Below are 26,389 nucleotides of genomic sequence, written 5' to 3'. Positions count from 1 at the left end.
GTTGAACAGGATGGGACCCAATACTGAGCCCTGGGGAACTCCATTGGCCATGGGCCTCCAACCAGACTCCACGCCACTGATGACGACCCTCTGAGCTCTGCCTGTCAGCCAGTTCTCAATCCACCTCCTTTCCCTATTTAAACATTCCAGTTTCACCTTCTTAATTGATAGTAATAGCAAACTGTAACTTTGTTTTCATGTGTGATATTTTCCTTACAAGAGACAACTTGAGAAGTAATGCCTCATGGAAGCAGTGTTAACATACTCTTTATTGATAAACATGTGGGCAACTCAGAGGGATCATGGGCATGCCAGCTCACACCCTTAATGAGCTAAGGAGTTTGTATACTCAGACTGTAAAATACAGAGTTGTCTTTATAGCCTGTATTTATTATCATTTCTGTGGTCAAATTGAGTCCTCATTTAAATTTGATCCAAAATTGTCGGTGCAGCAGTTATAATTAAAACTGAAAGGGGCTTTGTGACCAGATCTTTGTTTTGTCATATCTAATCAATTTAAAGGTTTATCTCAAGAAGTTTTTTATTTCAGAGGGCGGTATCCAAAAAGTGTAAGTGAAAGGATTCTTCATTCTGAATTGAGAAATGTTGTTCAGAGTTTAACCTAAATCAGCTTAAAACATGAAATAGCTCTCCGGTTTGCATGAAGTAAAAGCGTAAGTGTAATGAGTTTAGGGCAGCTTTTTCTCTGCATAAATGCTTCTGAGGGAAGACTCTGTATCCCCTGTTATCAGTCYCACAAATGAGTAAAGATGCAAAATATATTCAAATGGCTCTGTTAAAAGTTATTTTTGTAAAATAGTTCAAAAGAGCAAATGACTCTTTTATGCATTGCCAAAACACTTCAGCAATCTCATCCCTCACTATTCGGTCTATATAAAAATAATTGGATCCTGGCCAAATTGGGGCCAGTCAGATATCGTGTGTGCTGCTGCATTTCAGTTGATCCTTTCTGTATCGTAATATGCACATTTAATGTTAATACTTAAAGTCACTGAAGTTTCATGTATTTTTAAAACATTGAGGATGTTTCTACATTCCTGCTTAAAAATTGGTTTTGGAATTTTATTTCTGTAATCTATTAGGGCTTTTATCATTTGCAGTCCTCCTAGAAACTGTAGGTTCTGAGTGGCTTCAACAGTGGTGGAAGTTTGAAAAAATTAAAATTTAAAAATAAGATTTCCCTCCTTAAAATACATATGACAACAGTTATTTTTTTTAAGACTCTGAGATTATCCCTGTTCAAAACCTTACAAACATGTTGTTAAAGGTAAATTTCCTTGTCTAACTTTAGAATGCCTGCTCCCTGCCTTTTTTAGAAAATATTATGTGTAAAACCATACAGGAGAACTGTGTTCGTTGTAGTGGAGGGCCCCTGTTCATTTTGCATGTTTTGCTGAACTTTGAGGTCCAAGGAATCTCCTGAGGAAGGAATAAAGCAGCTTTGCATCTAGAGCATGTGTGGCTTTCCCTTAGGCGCTGTGCAGCTTGCACTGTGTCCTGCATTCAGATGAACTCCTAAGTCTCCTGTGTTCTGATAAAGCTGCTGATAATCACCACCAGGTCTCATACAGCGCTGCAGCCTCTTTTCTACTGCGGGAAAGAGCCTGTGCTGTGTGCTGTTTTCTCTTGACCTGGTGTGTCAGAAGTATCCCCAAATCTGTGATGGAGAGAAGTATAAAGCCTTGGTTTTCGCAGTAGATCTGCCCTAGATCTCATTCATGTCTAAAGCCACTGGTGGAACCACTGTGCATCTTTCTGAATTTGCTATTCTGTGAAGCAGCATTAGATTGTACCTAGGTAAGTGCTGTCTCTACATAAACAGATGGCTCCCCTTGCTAGGATGTAGGGACTGCTAAGCAATTTGGGGGATATAACAGGTTTTAAATGTTTCTTTTCCTCAGGCAACCTGCTTTCAAAAATGTCTGTATTACGCTGGGGGGAGGGAGGTGGGAATTGCTTGATTTATTACATTGGTAAATTAATCATCTGTTTTTTTGCTTCAGTTGGTTTTGGCTCTTCCTTTGAGAGAGAAGTGGATGAATGCATTTGTGTTTTTGACAAGTGCAGTATCRGGATTCAAAGCCTAGCACCTTTAAGAATTACAGTGTGAGACTAGTGTTGATTCTGGGGTCAGACATGCAGAGCAGTTTCTCCCAGGCTTTTCAAATACTGGCTAAATCGAGCCAGGGCCCTGTCCTCGTGCTCTGACTTGACCTGTGCTCAGGAATCTGAGGGCGCTGGCTTATTGGCATGTTTGACATGAGGCTTGGAAAGTGCATGTGAGTTCATAGAAAACTAAAAATAAGCAGTATTTTAGTTAAACCTCTTTATTTGTGTGGGCTTGTGACCTCAATGGCTAAAATAGACTTTTAGTAGTTTTCTGGGGTTGCCACAGTCTGTCAATATTAGTACTGAAAAATATTTGAGTTTGCGTTGCTTTGGCCATGGATATTTTTTTGCAAAACTGGAAGGTGAAAGTGAAAATTAGTGACTGGATTGATATTCTTGTTTAGTATTGACTGAATTGTGTGTCTGAATCTGTGTGACATCTATGAAGAAATTTGATCTATAATTAATAAATGTATAAGTTAGTAAGTCAAAGCAGGGTTAGAAAAAATACTGTTCGTCACTGTTTTCTGTTCAACAAATTTTACAGCCTTGTCTATAAGGCAGAGAAAGACCTTTCATCTCTGTAACCCTTTTTATTTTACAGGTCATTAAATTTCACTCAGATTAAAAAAAAATATGTTTATATTGTACATATTTATAGGTTTATAATTTTATACATCTTTCTGTGTGTGTAATAGATATTAACCAAAGAAGTTCAATTTCAGTGAATTGAACTGCTAAATGCTTCAAAGCAGCAAGACAAGCTAATGTGCTCAGGAATGCGTGCAGTTTTTGTCACTGAAATTTGTTAGCTAAGATATGCCAGAATGATTCTGGTATGAGATTCATGCTTCATGTTGCAGAACATGATAAAAGAATAATGAGGGATGTTGTACGTGACCTGAGGGAAATTTTTTTCCTAATAGCAAGTCTGATCTGTTTGACCTGAGCACAAGAGCAGAATTGAGAAGGATTTTTAGTACTGTTTCTAAGTATTTGTGCCTTCTGTCTGACATTCAGTCTGCAGCTGTCATCAACCTGGCAACAGATAAAGGTGTTATTTCTAAAAACACCAAAAAAAAAAAGAGGTGCTAGAAGTGCTTTGGAGGCTGCAAATAACATGAGCATCTTGTGAATATGGGAACTTATTTTTTCTGAAGCCTAAGGAAGAAGGGGGATCCATAGATTTCAGAAACAGAAGGAATATGATCTCAGCCCAGGCAGATAATACAAGGTATTTTGGAAGCTGGATTAAAGCTTACTTTTTAAAAGGAGTTGCAAAGCAAGGTTATGGATACAGTACTCTGGTATATATGGTTAGGAAAATTCTATCTCCCTTCGAGGTTAAATTTGTCTGATACTCACTCCAAAACRTTAAATCTCTAAATACTTTTGTTGGCAGGACTGAAAAGCCCCCTGTGACTTTTTTTTCAGTGCTGAAGTACCTATACGATGTGATTGGCTCACCTCTCAGCCTGCCTTCTGGTTAATTGAGCAGGTTGAGCTCCTAATCTCTATCGTTTGTCTTAGTACCATCTAGATCATTTCTGTAGCCCTTCTTTGAACTCTAATATTTAATATATGAGAACTGGACATAATACTCCAATAGCTTTTTTTTTTTTTTTTTGAAGGGTAGGGAATCTAGTTTTGCTACTTGATACTCCTTGTTTTAGTTGGCTTTGTGGTAGACCACCTGGCCATGGCATTGTCTCTGCAGGTGCTAGGACTGATTTATGATAGATCCTGAATTGAGTTCTGATCTTGCTTTTTCAGCACCGAGTAGTTTTGACTTAAGTTTCTGTCTCCAATTGCACTCCTTTGCATTAGCTTTGCTAAATTGAGTTTTATGGAATTATACTGTTAATTAGGTAGTTCTCTGTGCTTTAAAAGCTTTTTTGAACTGGAAGCTTCCAAAATAAAATGGCTGTCAAGTCAGTTTGTGCAGTATTTGGCCGATTTTATTTGGCATTGTAAATATGRGGATTCATTTTAAAATGTTTTAAGTGCAGGTTCAGCATGCAGCAAATTCAGTCTCAGTGTGAGAGCAGTTTCATAAAAGCAGTTTATTTTAAGAACATGAAAATGTTCTGAACCGTAACACTGAAGCCCGTGTTTCTCACTGAGCCATAAAGGGTTATTTGGGGGGCAAATTAGCCACAAAAGTAGCAAAGAGGGAAAGTATCTCCTCTGCCATTCCCACCAGTGACTGTTGGTAAGAGGCAGACAGTGAATAATATGTGATAGCTTGCACAGTTCATACTGTCACGTTGTGCCTGAAGAAATGCAAAAGGCACTGATACAAATGACAAAACAGGAATTTTTATAGAAAGCTTTTCAGGCATTTGTAAAGCACTTGGAGTTTCAGTACATAAACTGAAGGTGTAAATGGCTTAAGATATTTGTTCAGAGAACATTTTTCTATTACCTGTTACGTGGACAATGTAATTTTGTATATTATGATTTCTGTCGTTGCTGTTCTTAACCTTTCRTGAACCTTGCCAGAAATGCTATACAAGAACCACTTGGAAAAAGCAGAGTAAGTTACTGAATCCAAAAAGTGAAAGCAAGGTAGTTGGGATGTTCAGTTAGTTAATTGAGTTGAAAATGTGTATCTTTAGTAGTATTTTGGAGGCTARCAGGGCCTTTTCTGTTGTTTGTGTGTAAATTTAAAAGGAATCTACTTAGCAGGAAAATTGGAGAAGGAAATGATCTAAGAAGTCAAATGGAAGTTAAAAGGTTGCAATTGGGAAGAAACAAGGGACTTGGTCARTAGGAGATAGGAATTAACAATTTCAAGGTCCTTTCCTTTTTTAATCTCCTTTCCTGTTCCTGTTCTCAGATTGTTGCAACCACTTCTTCCTACCTTTTTTCACTTATCTCCTGTCATCTTTCTGCTGAGTTTTTTTTTTCTTTATTGCTGTCTTCTGCTCTGTTGTTCTCCATACAAATTTGGGGTAGCTAACTGAAGGATAGCACTTCATGCACTACTTTGCTCTCATCAAGGATTCCTCCTGTCTTTCGGAAGAAAAGCAATTTATAACAAATTTTTGYCTTTCTGAAGTATTATCCTTTATTTACAGCTAAGCTAACTCTGTATTCTGCTTACTAAGAAATTGCTCCATTTGAAGCATACAACTGTTTAACAGCAAAATTTCTTCAGCTGTGACCAGGTAATAGAGAGAGCTTGTGTCTTTCCCTCAAGCTGTGTGTGTAGTCTGAGGACTAAGAGATAAAACCATAGGCCATAAATCAGAAACTAGGCTTAGAAAAAAAGCTCTATACCAGGAGTTCTGTCTGTTGCAAAGCACTTCGTTTCATTTTAATGAAACTTCTGTTTCTTTTGTCATTGTTCATAGCCACACAAGGTTGTTCCGCAACATGTCATTTACCTTGGGCTGTAAATACTTTATTATTATTATCATTATTATTATTATTTAATTTTAGGAMTACATGGTCAGACTGGTCTTTGAACTAAATTGCCAGTTTAGAGGCTTTGGTAGTGTGACTACAGTTTTTAACAGTGAGGCTATCTTTATTTCTCCCCAGCAGTTCTTTTCCCCTCAAGTTAGTCCTGACTCCTTGCTAACACAAGTCTGCTAATGTGATGCTGTGTGAGTTCCTGGGCCTTAATAAATTGGTACTAAGAAGATGGGACTAAGGTTATTGCACACATGTACAAATGTCCTTAAYGCCTGCACTAGTGTAACAACTGAAGTCTATGTAGAGAGGAAATTGTTCTACTAGGTGTAGTGGTGCTGAACCGTATTGTCATCATAACGGTCTGACTTGCCTGTAGCAGCTGCGTCCCAGCAAGGTCTGGAGCTTGTCCTTCAGGTGCTGCCAGGCCGAGGCGGGCTGTCTGCACTGAGAATTCCGCTCCTTAACAACTCTTGAGCTGCTCTGTTAATGCTCGTTGCCTGCATTAGCTATGTAACTCGTGATAGTCAGTTAATGATGCTCCATCCTTTTTCTTGCTCTGTGTTCTCAGCTCTCCCGTGGCATTCTGATAGAAGTAAGTGACTGACTGTATTGTGTATTTATTCAGGTGTCCAGGTTATCTTCCAGCTAGGAAGATTTGCTTTCCTTTTTTAATTAGCTTGGAGTGATCTGTTTGGCAGATATCTGAGCTTTCTCCACTCTTCTTCCAAGGAGGGATTTGGATTTGGGAATGAATCCTCTTTTCATTGTGGAAGAGGGAGGTGAGACACTTCAGAATTCATACTATCATTATTTCTGGTAGTGGTTTTGTTTCATCCATTGCTACAAAGTGAAGTGAAATTTCCCATGTAGTTTGTCCACTTCTATTTCAGATTTCCCTCCAGAAAATCCAAGTTTTAACATAAATTATGTTGAAGAGTGTTTAAATTAAAAATGGCTATTCTGAGTCAGAGCAATGGTAAGTTCAGCCTACTACCATGTCTTCTACAGTGGTCAGTATCAGACACTCAAGGGAATAATATGCAGTGTGGTATGGTGTTTCTTCCGAATACATCCTTTCCAGCTTTCTGTAGAGTGATCTTCGGGATGCCRTGGTTGCCCAAATCATGAAGGCATAAAAGAGGAAAAGTTACCTTTCTGTGTCTTAGCTTTTTGTGCCATTTTAATACTGATTTCCACCCTTTTTGGTTTGAAAGGACTTAATTATGTGTATGTTCTGCAGAATTTAGAAGCTATATTTAAGCAATATTCCAGCCTAATTAACACTATGCCAGCTAAACTGTGGTGTAAGTTTCAGACGGGTTTATGCCAACTGAGTAGAACTAGACAGAGTTTTGAATGTTTAAGAATGTGACCTAATCAGCACTGTGATTTACCTGCACCTCATTGAATGTGTTCTTAAAACAGCAGCCTGGAAAACCTGTTCAGTAACAAGACACAAGAAGTAGATTTTGATATTTTCCTTCAGAAATTATTTCCAGGCTGATTTTTTTTCTACTTTATCATAGGTTATTCTTCCTGCCTACAACTATCTACTGTTACAACACTTTTGTTGAACAGATTCTTGCCCCTCATATATAGTTGCAATCATATGTCTATTTGAAGCAGACTTTAGTTTTATTGATTGTTCTTAACCACTTTAAGAGTTTTTAATGCAAGTATTAAAAATAAGATGAGAAATGTTGATGACCTCCAGCAGAGAAAATAATACTAYGTTTTAAAAAGTGATACAAATGTTCACTGTTAGGTATGGTTTGAGAACTCAAGTCTGCCCAAAGTAAATTTTGCCAGTTGGGTARTGTAAGCTTGTGCTTACTCACAGCCCACTGCGTTAGTCCACTGATTCCAGTGTTTTGGAGAAGGCAAAAATAGGAACTACTTGCGGACAAAGTGGATGCATTTTTAGGTAACTTYTTGTGACCTGATCTCATGGTGTATGAGGTTTCTTCTGGTTGGTTGTTTCATTTTTGTTGTTTTTTTYCCCCTCCTCCTTTTTCCTCTTTCTCTAATCCTGCTTAATATCATAGATATTAAGGCACAATATTACAGATATAAAATGCATTACTTGGTGAGATAAACTTGTAGTTGGATTGCTCTAATTTTGGAGAGTCCAGTATTTAACTCACAGTACTCGGTTAGTAATGAGCAAGATGGTGAAGGCTGCATTCAGTACGAGCTAAATAAGTGTTCTTGTTTGTGAAACAGCCTCTTCCTGTTTGAAAACAAAGAGCAGAGGAAATTTTGAAGATGCATGAACTAGAACTTTTACTAAAAAAGAATATGATTGTTCATGATGTTAAGTACATTGTCTACTCAATAGTACAGTCATGAATTTACTTTCTTTGTTCTTGRACTTCTCAGTTAGTGCCAACTTTTCCTTTTAAAAGTTCAATAGGAAAAAGTCGAAATGGCAAGAACAAATCCAAGGTCATTGGTGCCAAAGTGTTCTCGCTGAAAATGATGAAACCAGTGCAGATCAGTAGTCTGTTTCCCTATTATAKAGTTATGTTAGCTTTTCAAGGAGCAAGGTCAGCAAATATTACCCTAAAGTACAGGAAGAATTGGRAAATATACAGGAAACGCCAAAATAACGAGTAAAGAGTAATAGTGCAAATGTACAAACARCTTTCAGATACCGAATGATAATGAAACCTTACTTTCTCTGGATGTGCACGCTCCATCTCCGCACTGACTACCATTTGTCACACTGCACATAACCTCTATGTGTATTCACGATTCCTCAGCTAGCCCTCAGGTCTCTTGATGCCCCAGTGGAGTAACACCCAGGTATTCTCTCAGCCCTTTCCCTTGCTTCTACCCAGGACCTCATAACTCCCCCTTCTTTGCAGTAATTTTAGTTTTATGCCATGGCTGTTCACAGTACCCCCGCCTCCCTTTGCCATAAAATTATCTTTCTGCTGTTCTTTCCCCCTGTTCTTTCCTGTCCCTTACTCTACCTGCTCCCTTCCCTTGCTCTGCCAGCATGCTGTCTGTGGTGTGACCTACGTGAATGCCTTCTGGGTTATTCTCTTTACTCCTCAAAGATTGCTGCCTAGAAAAAGATGTGGGTAACAGGTTCCCCTGCACCTCCCTTTCATCCCTTCCCTAGCGACTTCTTGTCCATCTTCTGTGTTCATGTCRGTAGATTTGTGTTAGGACTTAATGGCGTAGTGATGTCCTCAGTGTGAGATGAGATTTTTTTTGAAAGAATGATCAGAAAATAACACAGATATAAAGCAAATTACAGTATGATTGGCAAAATAGGTCTCGGAAGCTATTYGTTCTGGCGGTAGGTTCCCGAGGTGTTTGTGCCTGGTGGCTGGGGTTCTGACGGCGGCTCTAGGTTCGACTTTGCGAATCAGACACAAGCTCCATCCTTACGCTTTGCTGATATCTTATTTTGTATGAGAATTTGTCAGTTGTCAGGAAGGGAGTAGATTTTTGTTTATATTGGTTCCCCGCCCCAAGGTTTTGCTCAAGCCCTCCTGAAGGAGGGAGATGGACGGACGGACAGTGGTACTTCCAGTTTGTGCGCTGTCTTAGGCAGGCAGTGTTTTTTCAAARTTCCTAGAAGCCTTTTGGGTTCCTTTGTCTTTTTGAGATAACCTCCTTCCTGCTTCTCAGGATGTGTGGGGTTTTTCTGTTTTTTTGTGTTGTTTTTATTTTTAAATGGATCAGAATCAGCAGATTTAAAGTCACATGCAGTGAAGAGGTGTGGTCAGTCCTTTTGGTGGCAGCGAGCCATTAGATTAGTTCCGGTGCCCGTGGGACTGCAGCCTTAGCAGAAATTATTTTCCTCAGGCYGTGGAGAAGCAAAAAATAACTAATTCCTATAAAAAGGCATTGCAACATTATATTGCAACAACACAGTCCATCCACTGAATGTAGTTAGCTGATCTCTAGCTAGTGTACACTTTTGAGACATTTTTAATCCTCAACATTCCTATAATATTTATAATGCAGAGATTAAGAAACACTGGGCTTATAAATTACTTGGGGTGTAATAGATCTATTCCAACTTTCAAGAATTAGAGTTAGTTCTAAATGTGTTTATTAACTGCATTTTTATTTTTTAAGACTTAAGGCTTTTTGTTTCCCCCTTAAGTTAAGTAGATTCTTACTGGTTATTATTTACTGTCCTATCCACTGAAAAAGTCATTTAAATACATACACATCACCATACTCTCCAGACTGAGTACAGAGGAATGTGAGCTGTTTAGAGGATGAAATTTGTCTTGTTTCCGGATGTTGATGTGAACAGTTTTATGGCATTCCAGTTCAAAAAAACTTTCCACTTTTCTTTAACTCTGTAATACTTTTCCCTCTTAAGGGAAATAAAACCAGCTCTAGGGGAGGAAGGGGATTTTGAAAGATAAAAGTAACCCTAAATGTTAATACTAATTTTAGAAAATTTTTCATAAAGAAGTATACATTTTATGTACATTCACTAAACTTTATAAAGCATATTTCCTGACAAAGACTATTTTGCAAACAACTTATATATAATATACGGGTGCCCATACATGCAACACGTGATAAATACTGTAGGCTTTGAATTGATACAGGGTTTCTCACTGGTTGCAGCGGTTTATCAGAATTTGTAGTATTTGTATGTATATACATATTATAAGGATGAATTTAGCTGCTTCAGTTATTATAAGTTGTGATTTGAAATTGATGARTATTTTCCGCTGATTTATGGTGTTCCCTCTGGCTCTCTCTTTACATTTGAAAATAACTATTTCCAAGAGAAGAGCTTTTTATCCCCTGATGTTTTCCAGCTACAGCTTTTTCAGTTAAGGGTGTGGTGGGGTTGTTTTTTGCTGACGCAGTTGTGTTAGAAAAGGCTCTCGCATAAAAACAGTTATCATGGAAAAAAGTCTTCTGACATTATAGCTTATCTCATTTGGGAACTATAGTAAATATAGGAGAAAAGACCTGTCTGTAAATTGAAGCTTTGCGGATGTGAACAGAGCCTTTCGTTTTCTTCAACGTCTGGGCAGCCTGTTGCGGTTTTCTGTATGTCTTTCTAGTTCATTGAGCCATCAGCCAGTTTCACAGTGCGTGTTCAGTTTAATAGTCTGTTCAGATGAATTTTATTTACGATCTGATTTTCTGTTATTGAAGTTCACACTGGAGAGTTCATCATGCCTTACTCTCAAAGGGCTATCTGCGGAGATTCATGAATAAACTTCTGCGGGTTTCGCAAAAAGTTGTCAAACATAATTCTAACTGAAAAATTGTTACCTTATCAGTAGCTGTCAGACATGAAAATAAACAATTTCTATTACAGTTCCATTAAACAGTTATTAGGCCACATGGGGGGATGGACTGCCATTAATTTTTGATATCTGGAAATGAGTTATAAAATTGATATTTAACTTCAGATTTAAAACAATCACTTAATGTTAATCATCAAATTTCCTGTTAAATTATTGCCACTAGATAGTGGTGAAGCAGTAGTGGCTCTCAAGACCACCTTAAATGTCATTTCATTCTAGAGTGAAGGAGTGAGACAACTTTGGCAAGGCACTTTGGTCCCATTTTTATGCTGCCTGTGCAAGGTGTTAAGAACCAACTTCAGTGTGAATAAGGAACAGTGAAGTAACTGTGCAATTCTTTTGAAAATAGCCTTAGGCACTCTGAAAATAATTTGAAATTAGTGTAAATTAAAAGTATAGTGCAGTTAAAAGCATAATTAATATTTGTAGGTGTGTTGATATACTCTCCTTTAAACAAGGATGCATGTATGCRCAAGGCAGAATGTTACACTCGGTAAATCCTGGGGCAGAAGGAAGTAGACCATCTTTTTGGATGGTGGTGATGTTAAATTGGAAGTTGATAGTTTTCAGGTGTTTTCCGTATAAAGAAAATTAATGTTTGGGACTAGACTCAATAGACCACAGTATAAATTTTGAACTACTTAGGCAGGTTCATTTGTCTTCATTTGTGAACTTGCCTTTATGCTGTTTCTAAACTTAGTCCATGTGATAAATGGTGGATGATGAAATTAAGACTTACTAAGTAGTACTTCAGTTGGACCAGTCTAAGTGTAAGCCACAAGCTTGGATCTGCAAGCTGTCATTTTTCAGAAAAAACAGTTACACGGGTTGTTTGGTTTGTTTGTTTTTTGTTCTTTTTTATTTTTCATTTTCTTTTTGAACCATTCTTTCCACTTCTTGAGAAGCGGATAGGTTAGTTAGGAAGGGTAGATAATAGAGCTCAGAAGAGGGATTGTGGAAAGTAATAGTGAGTGTTTGAAAGCGTCTTGTGTTGTTAAACGCTGGATAGCAGAGTCTGGAAGTTGTGAAGGGGAGGGAATTTAGAAGACTGGGCAAAGGCTGTATGGTGGGCTGTAGCTGATGAAGGAAAGGCAGCTCCTGCACTGTAACTGTATTTGCTCAAAGCTTTCTAGGTCTAAAACCTTCAATGATTTTTCATGAGGATAAAAGCGTTATTTCCATTATAGAATCAGTAAGGTTGGAAGGGACCTCTGGAGATCATCTAGTCCAACATCCCTGCTCAGCAAGGTCACCTAGAGCATGTTAGACAGGGTTGCATCCAGGTGGGCTTTGAAGATCTCCAGAGAAGGAGACTCCACAACCTCTCTGGGCAACCTGCTCCAGTGCTCCGTCACTCTCACAGGGAAGAAATTCCCCCTCACGGTCAGGCGGAACTTCCTGTGCTTCAATTTCTGCCCGTTGTCTCTTGTCCTGTCATGTGGGACAACTGAAAACAGTTTGTCCCCATCCCCTTGACACCCTCCCTTCAGGTACTTGTACACATTGATAAGATCCCCCCTCAGTCTTCTCTTCCCCAGGCTGAAGAGGCCCAGCTCTCGCAACGGTTCCTCATAGGGCAGGTGCTCCAGCCCTCTGATCATCCTTGTAGCCCTATGCTGGACTCTCTCCAGTAGCTCCRTGTCTCTCTTGTAGTGGGGAGCCCAGAACTGGACACAGTACTCGAGARGAGGCCTCCCCAGGGCTGAGGAGAGGGGCAGAATCACCTCCYTTGACCTGCTGGCAACAGTCTTCCCAATGCACCCCAGGAGACCCTTGGCCTTCTTGGCCACAAGGGCACATTGCTGGCTCATGGTCAATCTGTCATCCACCAGCACTGCCAGGTCCTTCTCTGCAGAGCTGCTCTCCAGCAGGTCAACCCCCAACCTGTACTGRTGCCTAGGGTTATTTTTCCCTAGGTGCAGGACCCTGCACTTGTCCTTGTTGAACCTCAGGAGGTTCCTCTCTGCCCAGCTCTCCAGCCTGTCCRGGTCTCCCTGAATGGCAGCACAGCCCTCAGGTGTGTCAGCCACTCCTCCCAGCTTGGTCTCATGGGCAAACTTGCTGAGGAGGCACTCTGTCCCCTCATCCAGGTCACTGATGAAGAAGTTGAACAGGATGGGACCCAGTACTGAGCCCTGGGGRACTCCACTAGCCACAGGCCTCCAACTAGACTCCATGCCACTGATGACGACCATCTGAGCTCTGCCTGTCAGCCAGTTCTCAATCCACCTCACTGTCCACTCAGCTAATCCACACTTCCTGAGCTTCTCTAGGAGGCTGTTATGGGAGACAGTGTCAAAAGCCTTGYCGAAGTCAAGGTACACAGCGTCTACTGCTCTCCCATCGCCTACCCAGCCAGTCATTCCATCACAGAAGGCTATCAGAGTGGTGAAGCAGGGTTTCCCCTTGGTGAATCCATGCTGACTGCTCCTGATCACCTTCTTTTCCTCCGTATGTCTGGAGATGACATCCAGAAAGAGCTGTTCCATCCCCTTTCCAGGGATGGAGGTGAGGCTGACCGGCCTGTAAGTTGCCTGGGTCCTCCTCCTTGCCCTTCTTGAAGACTGGAGTGTCACTGGCTTTCTTCCAGTCCTCAGGCACGTCCAGTTCTCCATGACTTTTCAAAGACRATGGAGAGCGGCCTGGCAACAACATTCGCCAGCTCCCTCAGTACTCATGGGTGCATCCCACGATGCAGGGGCCCATGGATTTGTGGATGTCCAGCCTGCCCAGAAGATCTCTAATCCTGTCCTCCTCAACCAAAGGAAAGTCTTCCCTTCTCTGAATTTCTCCCTCACGTCCAGGCTCTGGGATTCATGGGGGCTGCCCTTAGCAGTGAGGACTGAAGCAAAGAAGGCATTCATGAATTCTGTCTTCTCTGWATCCGTTGTCACCAGGACATGTTATAATATTATGTATATTATTATGATATATATATGTAATGATATTATAGATATTATCTGTATCTCATATTTCCTCCTGAGTGGAGGAAAACTAGTAATTAAAAAAGTAGTAATARTTTTAAAAATGTGTGTACATACTTTTTTTTTAAGCACTACTATTACAAACTTCAGTTTTAAAACCTAAAGTTATTGGTTTAAAATGAAATACTTTTAGCAGTGCATTTATGTGTGCAGATTTATTTATCTAGCAGCTCAATGGGTGGGAATTGCAGAGCATTTAAAACCTGGGTTTATGAAGTGCTAATACAGGTTTTGATAGTGTTAGCCTTTTTAGCAGATTCAAGGAAAAACTTATTTGTAACTTGTTATATTTTACTATCTCAGTTTGGTGAATAACTTACTCAGAAATATGAAATCAGTTGGACTTTGAAAAAGCAAAAATACGTGTTTTCTAATATAGGAATTGAGAGAATGAGAKCCACTAATTCTGTATTCACAAACAGTGTATGTGTCACTAAGAAAAAAACTAAAAATAGTTTAAAAAATTAAAACATATATATGTGTATATATGTTTTGTTTTTATCTGACAGGTAGGCAGAATTTGTAGAGGATTAATCATTACTTAAATGAATATACATAGTGTTTCTTGTTGCATAGTAAAAAGTACAATAACTTGGTAGAGTATAAATGTATAATGGCTGTTTAAATCAATGTTTTCCTGCTTGCGTGAATCTCCAGTCTCAGTTGGCATCATTGAAATTAGTTGGTTATTCTGCCTTGTTGGACTGGGGAGCTGGATTCTGCTACTTTGTTCTCTTCATCTCTTGCTCCGCTTTCAGGAAAGACCTACGAGCTTCTCTCAGCTCCTTTGGGTGGTAAAGTTGCTGCATGACCTTAGGGTGTGGAGTTTGAACCTTGCATATTTTGGGCAGAAGATACATGATTGTGGTTTGCTGAACTAGCAAGCCATTTCTAGTTGAGTGCTTTTATTACAGTTCAGTGAAGTACAGTTTGTGTTGATGATGCTTTAGTCATGTATGATATTTGAAGAAAATCATTTTCTCTGAAAAATCTTTAATTTAATTTAATATGTCAGTGATAAGTAACTTGAGGTTCCAGTCTCAAGGCATTGCAAAGCTGGCTTTATAAAACTGGTTGCTTGTCAGTGGAAAGCTTCAGAAAAATTCTCTAAAATTTTTTTTGAATGAAGTTATAATGTTGTATCCAGACAACAGGGATTCTTGTGGTTGAAAGAAGGAAACTATATGTGAGCAATGCAAGCTGAATTTTCAGACTTTGTAGTTGGTACATGTAATTGTTTTATTGTAATATGTAAAACTTGTGCACTAGCGGATGCGTTGTGGGATGAATGTAAAATAAAAATCTGTTTGTGAAAAGGACATTTTAGGTTTTAGAATCAGTATTTTGGAGCATCTTTCCAGAAATCTGTTTGGAATCTGAGCTTGTTTTGGTGATGTTGGTTCTTATTAGTGAACATTCCTATACTCTGTTTTCCTTAATGATTTGAATTCTGATTTATACAATTGTCTTGTATGTGTGTCTTAACTTTCTAAGACAAAAAAAAAGAGCCAATGATTTTAAACATTGGACCTGTTGAACATCTCCTGTCATTGACTGTAGGAAGATTTGCAAGACTTTCATGCTTCTGAAAATCAAACCATGTTTCACTGGTTTATATAAAAGATTATAGTTCAGATGTAATGATCAGCACTTACAGCTACACAGGAATTCTGTAGCTATGTATACAACTTAAAGACTTCCAAGTGGTTTAAATGAGAGCTTTTATAGCAGTTTTGTGTAGCATGTATGTAGTATATATGTTTTTGCATATATAATTACCTACATTTTAATCTTGTATTTTAAATTGTTATATTTCTCCTTCAAAAAAATGCTATCCAACTGCACAAAAATGGCTTCTGTGTTTGGGGAGCCATGCTAATTGTACTGGATTAGAACTGTCACTCTTTTAAAATAAGAAACACGAATGAAGTTCTTTATTAAATATTATTTTGTCCTCATTTGTTCCCCTCCTCCCCCCTTCAACTCCACAGGATCCTTAAAACTGTGCTATGAATGGTGATTCTGGTGCAACGGTGGTGACTTCACCACCTCCAACAACAGCCCCCCATAAAGAGAGATATTTTGATCGTGTTGATGAAAATAACCCGGATTACTTGAGAGAGAGGAATATGGCACCTGACCTGCGCCAGGATTTTAACATGATGGAACAGAAGAAGAGAGTCTCCATGATTCTTCAAAGCCCGGTAAGAAAAGAAAATGCTGCATCTTTACAATGTTAAATATAGTCTCTCTCTCTTTCTCTTTTTTTGAATATCCCTGTGGAACTGAATTATATCTTAAACCCTATTGAAAAGATTCATACAAATGAATACTTTCTATTCAAGTATTCATTTGTAGCATAATTTTCTCACATTGTCTGGTTGAATTTTTATTGTCTACTGATCAAGCAGTTCCTCAGTCTTGTTTTTAGAATTCTATTTAATTGGTCAACAATAATAAACTGTGAGTGATTGCAATTTGATATTAAAAAAGTTTCCCTGAGGGGGGAAAAAGAAGCAAAACAAAACTGCTCTCATAACATTTGTTCCTTTTGCATAACTGGTGGGTGGCTTGAGATACAGGACATTTTGTGGCATGTCTTCATTGAGAATAGGGACATAGTGGTATAGTTACTGTTTTTTCAGGTGAGATCAATCCATTTAATTTAGATTTACTTAATGTTTGAAGTTTTCTTACAGTAAAAATTCCACAGTTCTTGTCAAAAAAACAGCTACAAGTAATAGTAAAAGTCTTCTTGTTTCCCCCCCCCCTTAAAAATATATAAAAAAAGGAATGTAAACAAATTCCTAATTTAAGCCTAGTTATAAATTCTGGTGGCTATACTTCTCTCTGTTCCTGAGGTGCCCTCTTGGCTCTCATTTCCCTGTTGGTAACTGTCCTAAGTCGATAAATTTCCTTCTCTTTTCTGGTTCTACTACTTCTGCTTTCAGACTTTATGTTCTTTCAAACTGATTGTATTTCCTTCTTCACGAAATCTGTATTAACAGGTTCAATGAGTTTTGATATTACTTGAAGAAAGTATGATGGAACTTTTCTTTAAAGATGGGGGGGAAATTACTCATATTGTTGAAAGTGTTGCTCTTTGAAGTGCTAAGTAACAGTATGCACCCATTAACGCTGTCTTGAGCTGTTTTGTAGAAGAAGTATAAGACATTTCCATCAAAATGCTAATAAGTTATGTATGAAGGGTTGACATTCATTTGAATCATGCTTAACCATATGCAATATCCTGTTGCTAGGCTTTCTGTGAAGAATTGGAATCTATGATCCAGGAACAATTTAAGAAAGGAAAGAACCCAACAGGCCTATTGGCTTTACAGCAGATTGCAGATTTCATGACAACAAATGTACCAAATGTCTACCCAGCAGCACCACAAGGCGGAATGGCCGCCTTAAACATGAGTGAGTGCACCTTAACATGTAACTAGCAGTTCAGGATTTTGTTGTTTTTTGGAAATATCATCCTGTCCTGCTCACAGGAAGACTGTAAATGTAAAATGAATTAATTGTTAAATGTCAGTGATAAGCAATGCAATTCATGTGCATCATTTATATCACCAGCTGTTTCTTCTTAATTGAAAAATAAGCCGGATAAGTGAGCAGTAGTTGGAAATCTAAACATTTAATTACTGCTAAAGTTTACTAGATGTATTGTCTGCTGGAAAATGAAATACTCATTAATAGTCTAGTAATAACAGAGGCCTTTAGAAACTAGTTATTTTTGCCTTTGCAATACTGCTTGTGACTTCTGTGAAGCAAAGCTATAGAAACACCAGCGAGCAAAACGTAAAAAGGAAATGCACACACATGCATACCTCTGTATTTTTGGTATGCTTCAGAGAACATAGATYGCTGTCTGTCCTTCAAAATGAAGCTGTACTTGGACTGTAACATGATCTAGTTCTACTTTACCACAGTTTCTCCAAACAACATTTCTAATTGCACTGTGATTAGATATACAGCAGTTTTAATTTTTTACCATAATCATGTTCTCTCTAGATTGTGCTTATTTTTTCCTATTTGATTGTACACAAATTTGTGATTCTGTTCTGCTAGATATATAAATATACTTTTCAAGAATACAGCATTACTTATTTAAAAAAATGAAATATTTAGGTTTACTTTTTTAGTATCGACTAATAGTTGTATTTTAAAGGCAATCGTGAGTTAGAGGGGAAAAATATTTTGCTAAGAAACCCACTGTTAGTTGGCACTAATGACTATTAAGGAAGGAAACTAATTGTGATTACATCCACAATAAATGATCTTTTCAGCAATCACAGTTACATTTGTGCAATATAGATTATGACATTATGGTAATTAAAATTTGCTGCCCCTTTCTTAGGTTAATATGTTAATATTAGTGTGTAAGAACAGCTTGTAATACTGACACTTTTTTTTTTTTTTTTTTTTTTTTTTTTTTTTTTTTTTTACTGTGGCTGAGTACATAACTATCATGTGCTTCCCCTGCTGCCTTTTCAGGTCTTGGCATGGTGACACCAGTGAATGATCTGAGAGGATCAGATTCAATTGCTTATGAAAAAGGGGAGAAGTTGTTACGATGTAAACTGGCAGCTTTCTACAGATTGGCAGATCTCTTTGGCTGGTCTCAGCTTATTTACAATCATATAACAGTGAGTACTGAATCAACAGATAACTGAACCAATTGTTTTAACAGACAAGAGAATTGCTCCCCTCCCCTATCTGTCACTTTCTCTTTGTGTGGAAGAAGAGCAGGAGTATTGAAAGCAGGTTAATAGTGAGGAGATTTGTTATTGCATCTCAAGCGTAAGAGCTGAACAGCTTGGATGTCAGCCACTGTAGTCTGAATAGAGTCTTAAGAGAGTGTACATAAAGTTCTCAAGATGAAATTAAGGTTGCTGAAAGACTCTGTCTTTTAGTGTTTTAAATGGACTGAATAACTTTATTCTGTAAGGTAGTATCTTAGTTTTCTTTCAGAGTACTAAAATACCTTGATTTTAGTCATTCAGTTGACTTTTATTGAAAAAAGCCTTTTTCGAAAAGAAGATTTTTTAAAAAAGAAACCGTAGTACTTCTGAACTGCTACTTGGCTTAATGCTGCATGCCAGCTATTTTCCTTGTAAATGAGTAATTGCTGGCATCCATAATAATAATGACAAGGAGGTCAAATCAAGGAGGTTTTATATGCCAGAAGAGTGATCAACATGAGCCTCATGAGTAAAGTCGCAGCTGTGGTGCAAAACCCAGTCTATTGTTTTCCTAACAGAGCTGAATTGTTTTTTTCCTATGTAGTGGTGTGCCTGGAGAAGTAGTTACGGCAATGCCATGTGATGGGGTTTATCGAGTTAGCTTTCTTCTGAGGGGGATGGGAGCACAGGAAGATTAGATAATGATGTTACCAGTTGAGGTGGTGGCACAGTCAAAGCACCTGGAGTATGAGACTTACACAGTATTTTAGACAGCTTTTGAGGAGCTTTTGAGGTAGTACTGGAAGGTTTGTGATTAATAGTTTGTTACCAGGTAGCCATAAGCCATAGTTCAACCTTCTTTTAAAGCTGTATATATATTTACAAAACAGTCTTATCTCTGTTTTGTTTGCCTGTATTTTATGTAGTATTGTGGTAGCAGGGCACACTTTTGGAATGTGGCAGATATATGTGACGTCTTGCAGAACCAGGTTTTCCTGGGACTTCGGTTTTCACTGTTTGTGAATGGATGCTCTAACCTCTAAGATATTGCATCAAAGTTAAATGCTACCAGTATACATTTTAAATAGTAAAAATGATATAACAGCCTTCTGATAGGAGTGTTATCCTGTATATTTGAGGAGATAAGAATTGCAAGGATGTGAGAGTATATGTCAGTCTGGGGAGGTGATCTTTGTTTTCCTGGATCTTCAGCAATTGCTCGCAGCTCCTGGGTGTAGAGTTGTTCAGACCAGTGTACAGTCCTGACACAGAAGGAAAATTACAGAGCGTCAAGAGCTTTAGAGTCAAATAAGATAATGTATAGTAAGCTTGGATGCGTCTTGGGCTAGGCAGAATTTGAAATCGCAGGTTTGCAGAAGATACTTTATTCAACAGGTCTTGGTTTGCTTTGAGAGTGTGAGCTGTTCATTGGATCTAATCCCGAAGTAGAGTGGTTTGTGTGTCTTGCTGCTTGCTTATCTTACGTTCAAGCAATATCTAGTTTTTTGGGCATTTGAATAATGCATATCCTTTGTCTTTGCATAACAAAGGAGAAGATTTTGCAAATCAGTAATGTTTCTGTAACTGAGAATGGTTTTGGTGATTCATAAAAGTACAGGTTAACCTGAACTAACTGGTTATAAAGAAAGCTACTTTTTTCTATGTACTAGAAAAAAAAAATTTTGAGTGCCTGTGGTTTGTTAAATTTGAAAGATAAACAGCAGTGATTGAGCAACAGGTTGGCTTTGTTTTCAGTTCTGGCAACCTAGACAAGTGGAATGCGTAAGCTTTACAAAGTCTATGGTCTTTGTTACCTCTCTGAATCTAGTAGCAGAACCTAAACCTAGTCACATCTTTGTGGTAACTGATAATCAGAGCTGTAGAGTTTTGTTGGAGCCCTACTTCAGAGAGGCTGTACTTGGTTATATAACCTATGTACACGTATATTTCTCATGCAGTGTACTTTATATCGGAGAAGATGAGGTGCAAGATCAGAGGAGATGGAGGTGACATCAAATACAGCCTAAGATAGAAAGCTGCAGCAGTCTTTACCCACTAGAGCCAAATGAGTTACGGGTTTCTTCTACTGTCCTCTTTGGAAGACTCTAGAAAAAGAAATTGTTAACAATAAGATACTGCTCATGATCCATTACAGAAAATGATGTTTAGAGCAGACCATTCAGATGATAAAGTTTTGAGAACAGGAGTATTATGGAAATTTTTTATGCATTTGAGAATTTAGAAAATGTTAACTTAAACATCAGTGTTTTAACAAGTGGGGGAAAAAGGCTTTAAAAACATGCAGAAGTTACACTACTAAAACAGAATAAACATTGTCCTGTTTTTTCTCTTATATTATGCAAATGTGCTTATCTTTTTTACCAGCTAAATTGTATTGTTCCAAACAAAATCTGTTTTTGTCATAATTCAGTGAACCATTAATTTTGAAATGACTAGAACTGAAAAAACTAAGGGAGACCAGTTGTTTGCAAGCTGAAGCCTGCAAGTGAAATTTGTTTGCTGCAAGAGAGCAACAATATCATTTTGTTTTTAATAAACTTTTGATTCCTTTTCTTAAGAAATCAAGTCTTGTTAAAATTTTTGCCTTTTGCTATATATGACTTGCGTAAGATTATGCTAACTACTGTTTCTCCAAGTAAACTTCCTAAACAAGTGAAGACGTCCTAGCAATTGGATTGCAATCCTAGCAATTTAAGCAAATTTCATACTGATATCAAAGATGGGTATATCGTGCAAGCATTATCCAAGAAAGATAAAAATTTTCAAGTACTGGTCAGAGTTGGACAAACCAAAATGTTGGCAGCATTGGATTTTAGATTGCTAATCAACTATTTATTTTAGGGTTTTTTTTCCCCTGCACTAGACCTAAATAAAGAATGTATGCAATGTTGCAAGTAGTAGCAGACCTGAGCTAGCATAAAGTAGTCACATCTTGGGGAAACAAAGAAGTCAAAAAAGATCGAGTAGACTAATAGCAAAATAGGGAGTTTCCTAAGACCTTTTCTGATCAGTCATGCAAGAAAGAGCTTTTTCATGAGCTCTGAAAAACATACTTCTGACATGCTGACTTCCTTACTTTAGAGATTGTGTAGGTAGATATACCTTGCTTTGCATGTACAGTAAGATATTTGAAGTGTTTTAGTTCTCCATTAAGAGCTATCTAAATGACCTAGATGTCCTGTCCTTATTACTGTACAGACTTGAATCAGATATATCCCAAGCCGTGAATGGTTTGAAGTCAGAATTATTTTTATATTATAAACTGCTGCATGTGTGAATTAGACTATAGAGCAAAAACTTCAGTGAGGAGTGGGATACTTGGTAGAAAAGCTACAAGTATACTGTATTGCTCACAGATATTTCACATGGTACCAACACTGTGGATGGAACCCTACGCTGCATCAGTATGTTTTAAATCTGTTGGCTGAATTCTTAAATTTTCACAGCCTTTTCTATTTCATGGCTTGTATGTTACCGGCATATAAATACCATTGGAGTACAAGTTTGTTTTTCTAAAATGCAGTAACTTTTTCCTGTATCACACAGAATAATTAATTTTACCCATAGTAATCTAGTTGCCATGAGCACAGGATGTGAGGATTACTGTTGTCCACCACCACCACTGAAGGACTTTGGTTTGCACCTACCATTGGTTCTATTCAACRTGGGTTAATAATTAAGTGTGCTGTATGTTGATTATCTGTTACAGCATATACAGTGTGACTTTCATGTACACTATAGGAATACTTGCTCATCCATACTCAGGAAATAAAAGCAACTTTCATGTCACTGTATGATTTGGTTTTGGGGCTTTGTATTGTATGTATTGTACTGTATGCTTTATTAAAGTATTCTTAACTTGCCTTTACTCTTTATTCGTATCCTTAGGCCAGAGTAAATTCTGAGCAGGAACACTTCCTCATTGTACCTTTTGGACTTCTCTATAGTGAGGTTACTGCATCCAGTCTGGTAAGCACTTATTTTTTTACAGCTGTAAAATACCAGTAGCTGAATCTTCTTACTCTGCATGTCTGTAACTGTTTAAATTCTATCCTAGAGAATATTTTATCTTCTGTTTGTTATATGTGTAGGATAGTTTTACTGAATATGGTTGGTTTTGGTAAAGTTAAAGTATCTTCGAGAATGTGTGGAGAGTTTTTTTGTTTGTTTATTTTTTTTTATTTTTATTATTATTATTTTTCCTGTTTAACACGTTAACACCAGGTGCCCCCAGCTGTAAACAGGAGCCAAGTCGCTTAGATAGCTAACTACATCACTCCATTGAGTTTCATTGGCTGTTGGGTCAGGCTTTTTGAGGGTGACAATACTATTTCAGACATAAATGATGCAAAATAATTACAATTTCAAGACATTTGATGCATCATACAGTAGCCATGGTTTAATAATGTAAATAGTTGAGGATGTAGATGAACTATCTCTTTAGGATGTAATGTTAGTGGAGGAAGACATTACTTCCTTAACTGTTAGCTAGCAGGAAGAATTTTGTGACCCTTTATCTTCAGTGCAGCTTACTTAGGCTCCTGTTGAAGGTAACCTGAATTAAAGTGCTTGACTCTTTTTGCCCTGAAGCAAATTACGAACTTTCACATTATCTTTTCCACCTGGCTACTGTAAGGTAAGTAGCCTTTAGCAGAGAGGTGAGATAAGCACATGCAGAACTGTAACATCTCAGACTTCAGTTGATCTTACAGGAGTCTGCTCCCCTAATGGTCCAAATACAGCTCTTCAGCTGTACGTAAGGTTTGGCTTTTTCTCATATAAATCTCCTGTAACCATCTTTCCTTTTGTTGTAGCCTTTACGTTAAATTTAATGAAAAGAACTTAGAGCTACGTCCCATGTTACTTTGGGTTTTTAGAGGAGATTAAGGGCTATGTGAGAGTGTATTTCTTGTTACGAACAAAATTCCAAAGAGTGGGGACTTCTGGTTTTGTTTAAGTTTTTTTTTCTGATTTTTGTCTTTATATCAGATATGTAAGCACTTAGTCAAGGCTGCGTGATCATGGAAAACTGTGTGATTATTGAAAAGTGAGATTGTCTTAACAAGGATAAAGAGTGAGAGCTGCACAGTATACTGAGCAAACAGCTTGTCTGTACAGCTGACCACTGAATTTTTTAAAAACAGAATATAATATAAATTTTCAATGGAGCACCACAAATTCAACTGCCAGTCATATTGTGTGGGATTGTTACTGTATGGCAAGGTACAAGGTTAAAGATAGCTGAATCCAGAGTACTGAAGCACCCAGCTCTTTCCATTTGTCTCAGCCCACTAGATGCGTGGCTTCTGATTTTTCCTTCTTCCCAAGTCTAGCCAGTAGCAAGGCTGAGGATGTGTTCCAAATAGGCAGGGGAATTTATGTGCAGACACACACCTGGTACAGACATGGTTGCCATTAACAGATCAACACAGATGGGAGACCATGACAGCCCCATAACATAAACAGCCTGATCTTGTTCTTACTCTCCAGTTAATCAGGTTTTAAAGCTTGTTGATGGAACAAACACAAAGCCCTGTTTATTGAACTTGTGCATACTCACATTCACAAGTCCCTTGGACTTTGGCCCAGTCTTTAAGTCTGTCCAATAGCCACACCCCAACTTACCCAGCCTCTATCTCAGACCTTGAGTCTTTCCGGATTCTGACCTGTTGCTACTCAGCGGCTTGTCTGATGTGAAGTTTACTAGCAAAACGCACGTGCACAGACAGAACAGAGAGGGCACTCGCGCAGAAAATAGCTAGCAGGAGGGTTTAATGGGAAGATAGACTATAGTGACAAGGAGCAGAGCTTAGCCGGACAAGCACACTGGCCAACAGCCTACTTACACAACTAGCTCTTTTGATCCCTCCCTTTCTCTCTATTTTTCCCATGCTTGTTTTTCCCTTCTCCACCATATCCCCTTCCACACAAACAACCAACTCATAATTAACTTTCCCTTTTATTCCTGATCATGCTACATCCATACCCAAATTTGGTATTTCTGCTACCCCTACCTCAGCAATCAATCTTTTACAGTATCACTGATACAGTTACCTAAGTGCTGTTGGCCTTCCAAGAATCTGCTCCACAAACACTCCTCTTCAGGTATTTGTGAAGTTTGGCTGTTTCTTATGTAACTCCACCTTAAAGATATGTGAAATACAGCCATTCCTCACAGCACTATCTGTAACTTCTGTCAGTATTTTATACTGTTACCTGTTATATGCAGCAGTCTCTTTTCTTTGGTGTTGTGTATCTAGTAGTTTCTCATGTCCTGCTCAGTTAACTTTATTTTAGGCCAGCGCTGAGGTCATCTGCCTGGAGCTTTTATCATACATGTTTTCACACTTATTAAAACCCTAGAAAAAAGTATGATTTTAGAGCTTTGGTGGTAGATGTTGAATTAAATCAGATTTCTGGCAAATTTGGATTAATTACAAAAAAAATTTTTTCATTTTCAGGTTAAAATCAATATTCAAGGAGATGTAGTTGATCGTGGAAGCACTAATTTGGGAGTAAACCAAGCTGGCTTTACTTTGCACTCCGCAATTTATGCGGCTCGACCTGACGTTAAATGCATTGTGCATATTCATACACCAGCAGGGGCAGCGGTAAGCAAACTTCTTACTCCCCAGCCACAACTGAAAATTAAGTGGTTCCCATTAATCATTGGTTTGCTTCCCTATTGGTAAAAAGGTATTTCGAATCTGTTTGACTGTTACTACAAAAGATACTGCCTTTTGACAATAAGACATAAGAGCTTTTTGTCTAGTGGTGAAGTATGGAACAATCTATCAAGTTTTTCTTAAATATTTGAAAACTTGCTGTGACTTGAGTACAAAAGACAGCTACAGTCAAAATCAGCCTCAGACAGGCTATAATACTCATCTGAAAATGTTGTGGAGGCATACGTGTGTCTGGTTTTAATAGATACCTGGGTTTATGCGTCTCATAAGAGCAACCGGTTACAAACCAGTTGTACCCCTTTGGAATTTTTTCCAGAGTCATCTGGTGACCAGGTTGCTCAGATACTTCGGAGCAGTTTTTCTATTCATGGGATTTTACTTCCTGGGCAGGAGGATGCAGCAGGGGAGGGCATGCTTGCTTTTTTTGTTTGTTTGGGTTTTTTTGTTTGTTTGTTTGTTTTTGTTTTTTTTTTTTTAACTGATTCACAGCAGCGATGCAACCATTTCTAGGATAAATTACAAGATTCCTAAAATCATGAGCTATGAAGTAGAGTCTGAAAGTATACATCTTTAACAATGTTTCTTGATTTTTACTTGCAGTGCTGTAGAATTACCTGTGTAAAAGTTTGTCACTCAATTCCTTGTATTTGAAAAAAGTGTCACTTAGTGGAGTGAAAGGAATGAAAGATTTGGTTGATCTTGACAGAGGCTTTTCATGTCTGTGTTGATGTCACATCAAAGCAGCAATATTGAGTCAGACCCAAGATCAACGTGACTTGTGTCCTATCCAAAACCTGCAAACAGTAACTAGAAAGAGTATAAGAACAGCAAAGTATATAGCAGTCGTTTTCCAGAATGTGCCCTGGTTATTACTTTTGATTTGTTACTTTTGCAAAAAATTGAGTTAGTTGTTTTAATATTTCTCAGGTATCTGCAATGAAGTGTGGTCTCTTGCCAATTTCTCCTGAAGCACTTTCCCTAGGAGAAGTAGCTTATCATGACTACCATGGTATTTTAGTGGATGATGAAGAAAAAGTGCTCATTCAGAAAAATTTGGGACCTAAAAGCAAGGTCAGTAGTTAAATAGAATTCTAATAAAAGTGTGTGCTGTTGGAGGGGAGAACGTTCTTTAATCAGGAGCAAGATGTGATGGAAAC

The 26,389-nt window shown here is 38.1% G+C and overlaps 1 protein-coding gene across 6 annotated transcripts in view; it reads left to right on the top strand.

Moving 5' to 3' along the window:
• ADD1 (adducin 1) overlaps positions 1–26,389 on the top strand; it is a 67,626-nt gene that overhangs the window by 16,646 nt on the left and 24,591 nt on the right. For all 6 annotated transcript variants that reach the window (XM_085309639.1, XM_085309636.1, XM_085309638.1 and 3 more), the window contains exons 2-7: positions 15,826–16,038; positions 17,095–17,257; positions 18,338–18,489; positions 22,435–22,515; positions 25,008–25,157; positions 26,160–26,303. In XM_085309639.1, the coding sequence (XP_085165765.1) occupies positions 15,844–16,038; positions 17,095–17,257; positions 18,338–18,489; positions 22,435–22,515; positions 25,008–25,157; positions 26,160–26,303 (885 nt within the window). In that variant the 5' untranslated portion in view covers positions 15,826–15,843. The remainder of the gene's footprint in view (positions 1–15,825; positions 16,039–17,094; positions 17,258–18,337; positions 18,490–22,434; positions 22,516–25,007; positions 25,158–26,159; positions 26,304–26,389) is intronic.

Source organism: Rhea americana, unplaced genomic scaffold (assembly GCF_003343005.1).
Source record: "Rhea americana isolate MKP2758 unplaced genomic scaffold, rheAme1 scaffold_30, whole genome shotgun sequence".
NCBI classification, from domain to species: Eukaryota; Metazoa; Chordata; class Aves; order Rheiformes; family Rheidae; genus Rhea; species Rhea americana.
The sequence above is the reverse complement of the archived record's forward strand: the minus strand, read 5'-3'. Positions and strand labels throughout refer to the sequence as shown.